The following is a 15,343-nucleotide window of genomic DNA, read 5'->3' as shown; positions in this document are numbered from 1 at the left end:
AAACAAGACATTTCTGGCAGCGCTGTGATGTATGTGCCCTTTTTTTTTTCAAAAATCCGGATACGATTATAGAATAACGTGCATTTTCATTATCGACCTTCTGACCTAACTCATTCACTTCTTTTCTTCCTTCGGACAAGACGTCCAATTTCAAGTGTACAAGAAATTCTGGCGGGCGATTTGAAATATTCATATTGTTTATACCATTTGATGGTTATATATAAGGATCGTCTGCAATGATAATATACGCAGTTATATCGAGAGTCAGCTAAAAAAAAAAATAAAACAGCCAAGGGGATTGGTCGGTATATCTTTCAATATTACCCCGCCATAATGGACGTGTACCATACTATACTATATACAAGCGACTTCATCAAATCTATCATTTGGGGGCTATATGACGAACGTTTGCGCAGAAAATACAAAATCGCAGCCGTTCCATTGGACGAATTCATATTCAAAAGAGGCAACCTTCTATTAAAAAAAAAAAAATGTTATGTGCCGTGATGTCAATCTGAACTCGCTATAGCCGTCAAAGTGTACACATATATACACGATAAGAGAGTTCAATCGACCCTGTGCTTGTCCCCCCAATATGAAAACGATCACCCGCCGTGAAGGAGAAGTCATTGAGCGTTTTCCCTCTCTCTCTACACACACATATATATAAGCTCTTTGTGTGAGTGTGTGTGTGTGTGTGTATGTTGTTGTTGAATGGTTATAAAGGGAGAGGAGAGTTAAGGATAGAGTGAGCCGGCCCATGGAACCTTTTTTTTTTTATTGTCCGCTCGGACGGGGGTTCTGACAAGGTGCAGATTAGCGTGAACTAACGCGGCAGTCGCTTGGCCATTTCACGTCTCTTTTGTAGCCGAATTATGTCCTCTTTCTTTCTCCATTCTAGAGTTGTTCTCTCTCTCTCTCGCTCTTTTCATTCCCCCCTCTTACCGTCTTTTTATTTTCCCTGTATAAATTCAAGTAGACAAAAGTGGACTGCCTACAGCTTGTGTAGCCGCTAGTCAACATCAATTTCACCCAGTGATACATGCATTTTTCCGCCCCATTCAGAGCCGAGTGTCATTGTTATTTTTGGCCGAATAGAGAGGCAACATTCTATCCCCCTCCCCTGCCCTCTCTTGTGTACCACACACCACCGATGTCAGCTTCTCTATATCGTGTTGTTTAGTTGGCAGAGAATAGAGTCCCTCCTTTGTGTGCGTGTATTATATCGATGGCGGAGAATGACTTTCCAATGTGAATACATCTTTTAATGAAGTCGAACCGTCTATATATATATATATGCGGCCCCTGTTATGCGCAGTTTATGTATAGACCTATATAGAAAGGAGAATCGAACAATCAGAAACCTAATAACAATATCAGCGCGAAAATGATTGAATTACGTGCAGCTAATCAATGCTTGTATTATCAGCTGATTGTTAGCTATTTTTCCTATTGATTTCTTCGGCCAGATATACAGTATATATATTTTTTTCTATACAAGGCTGTTAGGCAGATAAAAGAGAGGCTCTGTTGTGTTGCGCATTATGCGATTGAATTCATTTTTCATCAAATAAAATTGTTTTTGAATGCGGCGCCAAAAAGCCGCTATCCCAAACTTCCATTTCCTGCTTCCCTTTCTTTTTGGAATCTGCTGCTCCTCCCTTTTTATTTATGTAGCTACGACTTACTGGGGCTATGCTATACATACGTGTAACCATAAACACTCAAGAAAAGGGAAAAAATAAGATAGAGAGAGAAATACATACAATAACGAAACCTTCTCTTCACACGCACTAAGGAATTGATGAGCAGTCAGCAGAAAATCTGGCGCGTTTGCTCTGATGGTCGGTCCGCCGGATCTTGTTGTGTATTCCGGAAGGGAGCAATCCATCTGTCTGCTCTTTTTTCATGCTCCCCCACTCCCCTAGTAATCCAAATGCGGCATACATAGAGGCGCGGATTTATTCATTTTTGCTGACGAACTGCTGCTGACGGAATGCAAATTTCATATGTACCATGTCTTCTCACACAAACTACTGGAACTCCGCAGAGAGATGTTTTTTTTTCTTTTTCTTTTAAAATGCACAGCTCCAGCATAAGAACAAATTTAATACTCAAGTACATTAATGCAAATATTCATTTCCCAATCCGCTCAAGGCGCCTATTTCCGCTATCCGGATGCGTCTATTCCTCCTGGGTCGTATTTTCATGTTTAACGTTTTTTTTTGTTTTTTTTTATTAATCGTTTGTTTCTGGTTTACATCTCGTCTATACATTTTCTTTCTTTCTTTCTTTGTGTATTTAATTTAGATATACAGAGAAGAGCATCCGTCAGGAATCGAGAGTTGTGTGTACAATATAGTGAGAGAAATCTGATTAGACATGAAGAATAGAATCATCTAGTGTTGACTTTGATGGGCCACGATGGATGGAAACGAGGATGAAGAAGAAGAAGAAGGAAAAAAACAAAAAAAAAAAAATGTGTTAACGGTCGGCCGAGTTGATTGGCCATCGGCAGTCATCGCTCCCCGGTGACTCACTACAACCACCGCACAATCTGATTGCCTTTATGCAAATGATTTCCAGTTTGAGGCCCAAAGAAGCCCCTGCAGCTTTACAAAGGCCCGTTGATGTCGTCTCACAATCTGAAGAGGAAAGAATATAATTTTACTGAGTTGTAAATACATCATAGAGAGGGGTGGGGGGTGGGGGGGGGTTAAGACATCTATCAGAAACGTGAATAGAAGATGATGGAAGGGGACTTGCACACATCAAAAACTGTATATATAGGCCTTTGCCTTCCACCGGTGTTTTCCTATATCTCGAAGAAGAAGATGAAAAAGGGACATCCAATTGATTTAAAACTCTATAAAAGAATTGAGGGAGAAATGTGTTTTGATTTTCAAGTTATTGGACGAATGTTAAACGTGTCAACCGATGTTTGGCCAACGTAATCGATAAATAAAAAGCGACTGGTTTTCTGCTGGGTGTTCTAATTCAAAGGATCGAGTTCTTTATGTTCGTTCAACTGGGAATATTTTAATTACCTTGTGTGTTCTAGTTTTCGTTTTCGTTTTTGTTTTTTCTTTTCTTTTCTTTTGTTGTTTTTTAATTTTATTTCTTCGTCGCGTTTCTTTTGTCCTTTTTCAAGTTGACCAAAGTCATTATTATTAAACCTATATGAAATGTTTGGCTTGTCAATGTTCACCTTGTTGCCTTTTTTTTTTTTAAACTATCCGTTCGGATAGGGGGCGATGCGTGATGCGAATTTTTATAAAAAGTGACGAGCCGGTTATGAAGAAAAGTCACCTGCAGCACATTTGAGGCGACTTAGACTAATGCGGACTCTGTCATTATGTTATCGCTTTGCATTTGCTTCTCTATATCCACGTCAAAATAACAACCAAATAAAAAATGAAATGAAACAAAAAAAAAGAAATTAAATAAAAACAACACGCACGTATACAGACGAGAGAAAGAATAAAATGATTATATTTCCAGCCCACTGCATCACAGTCAAAAGACGAACGTATGAACGCAAACGCCGCCATTGTGGAAAAAAACCAAACCGGCCGAACCAGTTTTTGTTTTTTTTTTTTTTTAGGTTTTTTTTTTTGTTGTTGTGCTGTGTGTTCTGTTTCTCGTAAACCGTCGCGAAGGCAAAAGACAAAACAAATAAAGGCTCGATATAAAAGCCGAACCTGCTTTCGCCTACTGATTACGCATTCAAGCATCACACAACGCAATACGAAGGGCAGAGCAGATGAAAGCGATTCGAAACAAAATTTGTAATGTTCTCGGTGGCCATTTTGCGTTCAGTTTGGATCATATTTTTGTTGTTTTGTTATGGAAAGAAATAAGTAATTGCGCGCAGCATTTTGCATTGAGATTATATAGGTAGATGCATATCTAACCGGTAAGAGCCGAGAAGGGCTCGCCGCGAGATTACCATCGACACCAATTAGCTGATTGATTATGTTCCACCTTCGAGTCAGCCATCGTGACAGCACACCATGAAACAAGGCTGGGACGGCATTGTTTTGTTTTTTTGTTCTAAAGAATTTCGGACCCGGTTGGTGACAATCATCAAGTGGCTCTTTTTCTTTTCGTTTTTCTTTCTTTCTTTTGTTGCGTCGCTTTATATCTCATTTTTAATGAAGCCACACCATCGAAATGAAAAGGCCTTTTTCTGTTGTTCTTTTTGTTTAAATAGATAATAGAACGCATAGCACCACTGTTGGCTTCTATCGCGCATATGCAGAAAGGAGCGTGAAATAGCCATCAGCCGTTGGCAGGGGCTAGTTAGACGAGTGCGCCAGAGATTCATTTGGCACGACATTCATCATGCCGCAACAATCAACCGTCCAACTTCTTTTTCTTTCGCCGCGTATATAATATACAAGCCATGAAAGAAAACTGGCTAAACACCTTCAACCGAACAAAAAAAAACCCACACCTGTGTAATATACATGTCGGACACAAGTTCATTTACTATATGCTGTGTATACATGGCCACATCCTATATAGATCTATATAGTATATATATACCCAAAAAGAAAAATACTTTAATTGCCAAAAAACAGAAATGCCGATTTTTCTAGCGAAATTCCTTTCACGTGATAATTGGAATTCAATGCTATTTAGCTTTATATAGTATGTAGGCTATGTATATATTTTTTTTTCTATATTTCATGCATTTGTTTCCAGTTGTGTTGGGTTTGTTTTGTTTTTTCAAGTATAGCAGTATAAAACCAACAGCATGGCAACGGTTTCTCATATGGTAATGAGTTCTTGTTTGGTTTTTTGTTTTTTTTAATTCGTTTCTCTCGCTATATAGGACCTTTCCTATATGTATATATCGCTTTGTTTGGTCGGGTTTCGTTTCTTTTTGTGTGTGTCTTTGCCTTTCGTTTCGTTTCTTCTATATAAGCCGGAGTCTCTCAAATGTGTTGGTTGATGGTTGTCCGCTCCTTTTTTGTAGCACGTATTTTAAGGAAGCGACTGACAGCCAAGCCACTCCACCTACCCCCTATAGTATTCGGTTGTTCTATATGTATATGCTGTATACATATTTGAAAAAAACAAAAGAAAAACGAAATGGATCGTGCGCCCATCTCGTTAGACCAGGTGTCAAAAACTCGGACTCATTTCTTATTATATTGAAAGTGAGCGATAGAAGTAGATTGGATGTCAAAAGACACCACCATCACACCAACAACAACATGCAGCGACAGCCAAAAGTATTTTCCCCGGAATGGAAAGACAATTGAAAATCGTGATTCAAAACGGATAAAAAATTGAATTGAAAATCGAAAAAAAAAAACAAAACGGGTCACGAATGTGTTTGTTTTTGTTTGTTTGACCAACGTAAAGGAATGTATTGGACACAAGATCAAATCGATGTATATATAAAGGTCTATACTATTATATAAGAAATTGGTGCAGTGTATATATAGCTACAATTTGGTGGGACAATGATCATAATCATTATTTGGTTTAAAACTATTATTATTACATCTATGTATATATAATATGTATATAATATTTCAAATGGAATTGTTGTTGTTGTTTTCTCTCTTTTTTGTTTATCTCTTTTTGACTGATGTGGGGGGGGGAGGGAGGAATTCACACATACGCAAAAGGAACACAGGAAAATGACGTGGGCTGGATATGTACACAAGCACACACACATAAACAAAACAAAAAAACGGGCGATACAACGGTATTTAAGCTCGGACACTGACACGGCGTATTACAAATGATATACACACACACACACACACACACACAACACTTGATTACAGAATTCCAATGGTTTAGATGAACTAATCGTGTGACATTCTACTGCGTGTGCTCTTTCTTTTACCTTTTCTTTTCTCTTCTTTGTTTACATATTTGCATGTATAGATATACAGATTCTTAATTAAGAAGAAAGAAAGAAAAATGGATGCAGTTCAAAGGGGGGAATGATGACGAGGAGACACAGCGTTGGATGAGATGTATACAGGGTCAACGGGATCAACTGTAAATCATCCGACGGTCGTGGTGCGGATGATTACCTGACGATGGATGATGGAGGAAGTCCTCGTCATCGGACACTTCGAGATCAATGTCGGAGTTATCTTCGTCGTCGCTCATCATCTGATCCGACGATGCAGCGTTGTTGCCCGATTTCTTGCCGTTGCCACCACTGCCGCCGGCTGGATCATCTCCTTCTTGCTGGACGCGTTTATGTTTGGTGCGACGATTCTGGAACCAGACTTTCACCTAGAAGCAGCAACGGAATGAAATAGTTTAGTTTTTTATGTTTTTGTTTTCATGATGTGCATCATCATCTTCTCAAGAGAATTGAAAGGAGAAGGAAAAAAAAAACGAGTCCAGAAACAAAAAATCAAAAATCAAATGGAACACGCAACACGAGACACACGAAGAAAATGGATCGGTTTCGGATGGCTGCAAGCGGTTACGCTTAATTACCTGCGTTTCGGTGAGGTTCAGGTTCTGGGCCAGTTGTTTGCGTTCGGCACCGACGACGTAGTGATTCTTCTCGAAAGCGTGTTCCAACTTGAGCAGTTGGCTGGGCGAGAAGGCCGTCCGCACGCGTTTCGGCTTGCGGAAGGGCGACAATAGGAATCCGGCCAAATCACCTGGACCTTTTTTTAAAAATTAACAATACAAAAATAAATAGTTAGACCGTTGAACTCTTTGGAATAAATGTTTTTTTTTGTTTCGAGGGAAGTTTAAAAAAAAATAAAAATAAAAACTGGAAAATTCTGAATGTCTTACCGGCGGGAAAACGTTGATGGGCTGCAACGGCCAAAAGTCGTTGTTGCTGTTGGCGAGCCTGCGCCAACAGCCACCATGGATGATTGCTAGCTCCTGGCGGAGGTCCGGCCATCATCATGTGCGGATGGAAAGGTTGTTGTTGCTGTTGGGCGTAGAGCGCTCTCATGCTGGCCAGAGCTTCAAAGTAGGCCGGGCCCATGGCAGCGTGCGGCTGCTGCTGTTGTGGGTGAGGTAGAGGCCATCCGGGCATCATTTGCGGATGCGGAGGAGGAGCTGAGATGGGCGAAGTGCCTGGCTCCGAACGGACAGACACTGGAGTACCACCGGATGAGCCCGGACGAGGACTGACTGATTGGAATCCGCTTTCGTGGTGCACCAATCGATTGTTTGTGGCGGCCGCCAGGAGGGCAACATCGGGCGGACTAGCCGAACGACTGCCGTCGGAGGCGGAAGAAGACGAAGACGATGACGAAGCCGGCCGAGTGTTGGAACTGCTGGCCGTGCCCACAATCGAATCGATGGAGAAACCGATTTTGGGCTTGGCTGGAATGACAACTGGCGGAGAAGAGGAGCTGGCGGATGTCACTGTCGTGATCGGCGACGTCCTGATGTTGCTGGCCTTGTCTTCCATCATGTTGGCGAACTGATTGTTGTTCTTGCTCAGGCCGTTGAAGTGCATCAAATGAAGATGTTGATTAACAAAGAGCGGCGATGGGTGAACGGAAACCATTCCGGATGCGCTTGAACTGTTGGGGCTCGTCGACGGTGTCAAGATCGTCATGTCACACTCGCTCGACACTCTTCAAAACTCAACAACTTCAACTTCAAACAAATGAACTTTGAACTTTTTCTTTTTTCTTTTCGCTTTTCGCTTTCTGCTAATGTTTCGCCAAATTACGGAAACCAGATTGATGCAAATGAAGAACTAATTTCAGTTGAATTGTTTGTTTTCTTTTTCAATTGAGCTGTTGAGATTTTCTTCTTTCTTGGACTTGCACTCACTTGCGCTGGACAGTTGGGGGAGAAAATAAGAAACGGTCTGCACTGTGAGAGAGCCTGTAGACGAGTGATGATCCCGTCTGACCAGCTCTGGCTTTTTGTAGCCAAGAGCGCAAGAAACCGGGGGGAAAGAAAACCTAAAAAAAAAAAAAGGGCCAACTTCGTGGGACGGTGGAAAACCCACCTCCGGTGCGTGGCCTAGCCGATGCGATTGGCTCTCGTTGAAGCGTCGGAGCCGCCAGATTTAGCCCGCCCATTGGCCGACTGCAAAACCTACTCCTCCCACATCACATACCTCTGATGGCATATACTTTTCAATTCCATCAGCTACTCCGCCCCTATTCCCTAAGCTTATTCTTCCTTCCTTCCTTTTTTTTTTTTTATATATGCGCCGCGGCTGGCATCATTTACATGTTGATCCGAATGCACATCCTCTCCAACCCTCCTGCCAAAAAGCGTCTCGTAGCTATATAGGAAAAAAGGAAAGAAAGCCCCCCCCCACCCAAAAAAAAAAAAATTGGGAATTTTCCACTCCCCTCTCATCATCACTAGCTCTCCACTTACTAAATTCAACATATCCTCTCTCGTCCCTTTTTTTTTTACGAGGATGGTAATCACCACGCAGCTGCCGCGATGTGGGATTCGTTTCACTTGGCTCATCATCAGACGACTTCACACCGTGTGTCCTTATATCAAATGCTGGCCCTTCTTTTTCGAGAGGCTCACACACACACACACACAAACTGCGGATAATTTACGAGCATCCACAGCAGTCAAATATATATATGAAACCCTTTTTTTCTTTAGCTCATTTCATCGCCTCTCTTTTTCTTCCAAAAATTTAATGGGGCTCAAAGAAATGAAGATCGGCTCGTGCCCTTCTCTCACCAGGATTCTCATCATCATATCATCATATGCCCGTGTGCTTGGGGCTTCGGGGTTTTGCATAAGGGGTATATAGTATATATAATATTCTAACCATATAGAAAAGGGACGACTCCCGATTACACGGTCGCACTGGCTGCTGTGGATGCTATATATATAGGCTATATATATCGTTATGGGGTTCCAATATCAGCTGTGTGCGCTGCTGCTGCTGTTCTTTGGCCAACACAAACTTTTAGGAACTTGCCCAAAACAAATTTTTCTATCGATAAATCTGCTGGGGGCCTATATATATATATAGCCCCCCCCCTCCACCTCCTCCTCACGTGGAGTTTTTCATCTGAAAACCTGTCATGACATTTCACTCCAATAAATTGTGGTTCCACAGCAACAGATGATCGAAAAGAAAAGAAAAGAAAAAATGGATTTTGGGAAAAACATTTTGGCTGATGGTGTAATATAATATTTTTGAAACGAGGAAACTCATCAGAAGGCAGATACCCTTATCCGCGTTCACGCCTATTTATACTGCAGATTTACTGTATATCATATCATATCTATATAATATATTTATATACGCGCTTGAGACTCTGTGAAATGATATACGACAGTAATCGCATAACGATGAGACACCCTTTTCTCTCTCTTTCTCTCTCTCTTTTTTTTATGTTACAGCCGAGGCCAAAATATTTAAATGCCGTTGTTTTTGTTATGTTTCGTGGTTTTCTTTTTTTTTTTCTTTTCTATATCATTGGCCGAAACTAATGATATGAATAATACAACGACCGCGGGGCCTTGTATATTTCAGCGATCCAATATCGTTATCAACGCAAGCTGAATATGATGATGTATATAATTAAACACAATATAATATTCAAAAAGAAGCCAAGAAAAAGGTGATGACCTTACAGCTTATTTTCTTTTATATGCATAAAATTTGCTTGTTTTCATTTTTTATTTTTTTGTTTTATTTTTTTTTCAAAAGACACAAATGCGCATTTTTCGTGAGAGTTTTCCAGCAGAAATCGATTGATCTTGTTTGAAGTTTATAACCTACAATTCTACATCATTGAGGAGGCATTTGTATATAGTATACAGTCAGTTGTATATGTATGTGTGCAACAAACGAGGCTCCTACCCCACTGGCTCAATTGGCTCAAAGTCGAGAAACGACGACATTAACGTCGCGCTGCAATCAGACGACCCTCGTCCAACGCGCTGACGACGTACTTTTTTGGCCGTCATTCGTTTCAAATTTCAACCCACTGCTGGAAATAATCACTGGTGCACTGTCAAATGTGGGCCCTTTGAACGGAGGGGGGCGGACGAAGGCAAATAAAGCGATCCAATTCGAAAAAAAATAAAAAATAAAAAATAAAATAATAATAAACGATTCATTTGAAATCGCAGTCGGCGGCCATCGTGTCTCTCTTACACACACAAGTATATCAAAACATTGACGTGCATCTATAGCTGCAACGGCTTGTTTGATGTTTTTCTAAGATGTTGCTGGCAATAAGATTTTTCCTCGTCGATCAAGTCACCATAGAACGGGTTTGCGTCACACGATGCCATCGTAGCATCTAATCAAACAGTACAGAGCACGACAACAACTCGTTTCGACGGGCATGCGATTCACGTCCGTCCTTATTTCACCGCGTCGTAATGTCGCAACAGAAACATCTCGTTTCGAACGTCCACCCACGAGATATACGCCTATACAGTTAAGGGATTTATTGTGCCCAGTAAATGACATCGTCAACGTTTGTGTACAGTCTGTATTATACATGCGCAGCGTAACATAATACACATCGACTATATAATAAATATACGTACGTAAGATCTTGTGAATTGAAATCAACGACAAGCGCAACCAAATGGGCTGGTCGACGATCTGTGTAACATTCCTCGTTCCAGCACGTATCTTCTTCATCCGTGGACACACACACATAAAAAAGAAAATTCCTATATGTATACACACCACCACATTTCTGTATATTCTTTTGCCCCCGCTGTCCTTGGCTTTATCCCCGAAATATGCGTATACAATTCGTGGAAAATCGTTGATCATTGTCACCTGATAAATAAAGGAGGAGGAAAAAAAAAAGGGGGGGGATGCGACGATGATGGGTTATATGTATACCTTGTACACATACTTTGTGTATATCGTTGCGGTGCGTGTTTGTTGCTGCGACTATGTACAGAATGGAAGGTGAAATCAAATCAAAAAAAAAGAAGAAGAGACAAAAAATGAGTACAAAAAAAAAAAGCGTGTCATTGTCCGAAACTAAAAAGGCAGTGATGGACGAATAAGAGAGGGAAAGGTTCCAAACTCCATCGATTACTAACAAGAGAGAGAGAGGACGCGTCAGTGTGGGAGCAAAGAGGCAGCAGCGCGCATATATAGTGGGAAGTGTGCGGCTTGAATATGGCGCTAATTTGAAACAGATGATCGGAATAATAGATGGAGGGTATATAAAGGCTGGACACACATAGCTGCACAAAAAAGAATAAACGAGTTGTATACAGTTCGAGGGGAAAAAAGAGAGCAACAGCCAAAAGGGATCCGTGATGATGACGACAATGAAGCTTTTGTGCGTTTGTCAAAAGCTCCGCAAAAAAGAAGGAAAAAATAAAAAAGGAGATTCTTTTTTGAGAGGGTGAAAGAATCCAAAGGGTAAGGACAATATGGCAATGAAAGGTGTAGCCTATACTCTGCGATGTTGTACACAACGTGCTAAAAAAGACAAACGGCATGAGGTCCGTCCAACCAGTTTATTATAGTCGTTTTCATTCTTTCCCATTTTGCTTCAATTTTCGCCAGTGTTCCAGCACTTTTCCAGTCCCTTGTCACATTTTTCTAGAGGCACAGCGCTCAGTGTGTAAATTTCAAAGGGAAACACACACAAAAAAAAAGGAGAGAAAGAGAGACGAATGGCACACAAAAAATAAGAAAGATGGACAATGAATGAATTCAAAATTCACACAATTCCACTCGTGTTCAACACTGTATGTGATTTTTTTTTGGTGAGTCTTTCGAGTTCACCTTTTTTTTGTGCGTTCTCTTTGTTTGTCCTGGCACTCGCCCGAGACTCTATATATACTGGCAAAAAAATATATACATATACAGTATATATAATATAATCAAATAATAAGGAAGAAAAGGGATGTATAGACTCTTATTGTTGTCACTTGTCGATGTTCAACGACTTCATTTTGCTCTTCATTGTACACCGGGCGCAGTGTAATGTACACAGAGAGTTTCGCCTTCTCTCTTTCAAAGTTTCTGACCATCGACTCTTTGAACGAAGAAAATTCACAAGGAATTCATCCTCCTTTTTGCGGTCCTAGTCTACATAAAAGATGGATGAAAACAGGCCCATTCTTTGTGCGTTTTCTTACTGGCTTTTGCTTGATTGTCATACCTATAGTTACTATATGGCCAGTGTATAGTGTAGGCTATGTACTGTATGTACAAAATCCCGTTGTATTTGGTGTGAGCGATGTGAAACTGTCGGACAAGTGCTTGGTTTTCTTTAAAGACAGAACAAGAAGGAGGCTGGAACTCTTCTTTTGTAGAGCCATCCAGCGCAGCAGTTGCCGTTGAGTTCATCAATATCTTCGAGGACTTAGACTGGGCAGCCCCTTGCTGGGCTATTCGACCTATCCGCCCTTTTACGTCCAACCCCACAACATTTTCAAGAAGCTCCGATCTCTTGAGTATCTCGTACGAAAAATGAGAATTTGTATACATCACCTGATAACCGATTTTGTTGGACCGTGTCCCTATTTTTTTGAAAGGAGATAACAGGACAAGCAACCATCTTCTTTAAATTATTCTGTAAGAAGAAGAAGAAGAAGAGGTCCCTATGATGCTCATTACCGAGTGTCGAGGCGTTGGCGTTTGAATACATGGCAGAGGCTGAATCCGTGGGCCAAGCCGAGAGAGAGAGCATTAACGAATGGAATAATAATCTCATCCCGAATACATATGATGGATAAACAGCTGCCGATGCAAATCACACGGTTCATCAACATTGGGAGGGAGCCCTTGTTATGACTCGGCGATCGAGCTGCGCCACGACTCTTTATCGCTGCCAGTCGATCGAGCCAAAAGGATTCACATTTCATTTGATTGACTGGCATTGCGAGAGTCTTTGGCCAGATAAGAGGCAACATGGACCACAACATCAGTGTGTGATGATGCTCGTTCTGAAAGGCCAAAGAAATGTCTGAAAAAAAAAAAAAAAACGTCCGGAGACCATTTCTCTCTCTCTCTCTCTTCTATTACATATGCACATGAAGGAGCAGAGAGCAGCTGTTGGTCAGACCAGACTCTATTAGTCACTGTTGGAGGAATTGTGCGTGTGTATGTGTGTAATGTGTGTGCCCTCCTCGTTTTCCCTTGGCCTCTTTAACCTTGTCTTTGACCCTTCGCAGCAAGGAGCCTTGCAGTTGGAGAAGCATCTAGGATAGAATACACGTATACCGAGGCGAAGAAGAGGAAGGAAGGAGGAAAAATGTAAGGAAAACTGGAGGAGAAGTGTGACAAACCTAATTGGTTTCCAGCAAGTCCATAAAACAAGGGAAGAATGATGTGGAGCACTTGGGAGGTGAGGGAGCAAGATGGTCGTCTCTTTCGTTTAGCTCGGGTTACACCCCCCTTCTTTAAAGCAAGTAGACAGAGAAGCACCAGCAGCAATAGACCCTACTCAATGCAATGTGCGGTGCTGTGGTGGTGGTTTTTTCTTCCTTTCTTAACACAAGGACCTACTCGAGAAATACTTAATGACTTGGCCAAACTCCTTTAGTTCTATCCTGCTGTTTAGCTTCATTTTCTTCTTTGACTTCTAATCACTTTCACAGCTGCCCCTTTTCCTATTTCTCGCTCTTTATCAAGAGGGAGGGCGTACCATTTCACTAGAAATTTGGTTTCTGGATTTCCTCTCGTTTTATTTTTTTTTCTTTTCTTTTTCTTTCTAATGTGTGGCTTTGCTAGAAGGAAATGATACAGTTCAGCATATAACGAATAGGAATCACAGCAGCACCGCACCGCGAACACACACACACACACAAATCTTCTCAATTTCACGTTACATCCTCTCACGATCCAAAAGAGAGAACTGTCAAAACCACTTAACTCTCCTTAAAGAGCTGTTAAATATCCAACTAGGAGGCCCACCGATGAGATTTTTTTTTTCTTTCTTCCCAAGTGTTTCAAAAAAAAAAAAACCAGTGGTAACAAGAGACACTAAGAAATTCTTTTTTTTAAACAAAAAAAAATTAAAAAAAAAAATGTACAAGTGAGAAAGCGAAGAGGAAAGAAAGGCGCATGACGTTGAACAGCAACCGAACCGGAAACCGCTCATAGAATTTGAGCCAACCTCTAATTTTTGCGCGCACAAAAAATAAAAATACATAAATGTGCTACAAGGATTGAGAGTTAATCATCATTAAGAGCCATATAGCAGGAGGAGCAGTCAGAATGAGTGCGCGTTGAAACTATAAATGGGGCCCCATCGCTTCCCAACCGGGAAATGAAGAAGGGCTTTAAAGTCAGAATTTTTTTTAGATCGTTTTGTTGGGGAAAATGAGAAATGGAGGTGCCGAGAGAGGGGCGGAGTTGGTAAAAAAATTTGCATAAAAATGTGCGCCATCGTTTTATTATTATTATTTATTTTTTTCCCCTCCGTTTGAGTGTCTAAAAATGGCGTGCTACATTTTTTCGTTTTTCTCTTAACTCTCCTCCCACCACGTACATTCCGTTCGCTTTGGCTCTCTCGGTTGGTTTAAAATGTATTATAAAAGAAAAGAGGAGGGAGGCATTCATAAGTGATAACGAGATGCATAAAGAGCGAGTCGTTTTTAAGAGTCGTTGGCTATAACAGGGTCCGTGTATGTGCGCGTTTCAAATGGCTGCCACTTTGTCTTGATCGTTCCCAACAAAGCATTTCGACGTCATCTGCGACCCGAGCCGAAACCCAAAAGAAAACTATTTATTTTATTTTTATTTCATTTTTTTGCTTTTTATTTTTTCTCTTTGGGAAATAATATTATACCTACTCTCTCGCTTTATATATACGTATATATACTGCATATCCCACTAGACACATTTGCATGACTGCGAGAGGCGACTGCATTCCAGTTGGGAAATAGTCCTTCCCAGATGGCAGCATCTACTAGGACGGCTTGTCCGAATCAAACAGTCCAGCACTAATGAACATCGACATTGATTTCTTTCTTATTCTTTTTTCTTCTTTTTGTGCTTGCAGCAAACAACTGTATGGTTAACAGTGATATCCATTATCGAGCGGCTATAAAAGATGCGTCGGACGATGATTATATCAAATAGGTCAGCGTGATACGTTGTAAAACATGCAACATGGCCATCCACCTCCTTCGTCGTCGTCCACCCTCTGCCTGCATTTTGAAACGAGCCATCAAGCGACGGCCGTGTGTATAGCCGTACAAGGCAATCAAGTCCTGCTATCCAATCTGATTGTTGTGTGTATAGACATATCTATATAAGCGTACATATACACGCCCGGGAAATTGAAGAGAACATTTTCAATTTTTTCGTTTTGTTTTTATTTAGGCCGTTTTTTTTTAATATATATATTTTTCTTATTATGCGTCAGGATTAACAAAGCAGGGGGTCCCAATGTACAACTGC

At 40.9% G+C, this 15,343-nt stretch overlaps 1 protein-coding gene and 2 long non-coding RNA genes across 3 annotated transcripts; 1 reads left to right on the top strand and 2 right to left on the bottom strand.

Moving 5' to 3' along the window:
* Nucleotides 1-5,343: 5,343 nt before the first annotated feature.
* Nucleotides 5,344-7,873, bottom strand: LOC116930835 (homeobox protein EMX2). The gene is made up of 3 exons (XM_032938232.2): nt 6,787-7,873; nt 6,478-6,653; nt 5,344-6,267 (listed from the first exon to the last, which is right to left on the bottom strand). The coding sequence occupies exons 1-3, from the start codon at nt 7,565-7,567 to the stop codon at nt 6,019-6,021; spliced, it is 1,206 nt and encodes a 401-aa protein (XP_032794123.2). The 5' UTR covers nt 7,568-7,873; the 3' UTR covers nt 5,344-6,018.
* A 3,558-nt stretch (nt 7,874-11,431) lies between these two features.
* LOC116930275 lies at nt 11,432-12,819 on the bottom strand. Its single transcript, XR_004398335.2, has 2 exons — nt 12,096-12,819; nt 11,432-12,022 (listed from the first exon to the last, which is right to left on the bottom strand). It is a non-coding gene; the product is annotated as an uncharacterized LOC116930275 (long non-coding RNA).
* Nucleotides 12,820-13,060: 241 nt separating this feature from the next.
* LOC123475843 lies at nt 13,061-15,241 on the top strand. The gene is made up of 2 exons (XR_006651302.1): nt 13,061-13,192; nt 14,943-15,241. It is a non-coding gene; the product is annotated as an uncharacterized LOC123475843 (long non-coding RNA).
* Nucleotides 15,242-15,343: the final 102 nt, after the last annotated feature.

The sequence above is a fragment of the Daphnia magna genome, linkage group LG9 (assembly GCF_020631705.1).
Source record: "Daphnia magna isolate NIES linkage group LG9, ASM2063170v1.1, whole genome shotgun sequence".
Taxonomy (NCBI): domain Eukaryota; kingdom Metazoa; phylum Arthropoda; class Branchiopoda; order Diplostraca; family Daphniidae; genus Daphnia; species Daphnia magna.
Note: the sequence above shows the minus strand (reverse complement) of the source record. Positions and strands in the feature narration are given on the sequence as shown.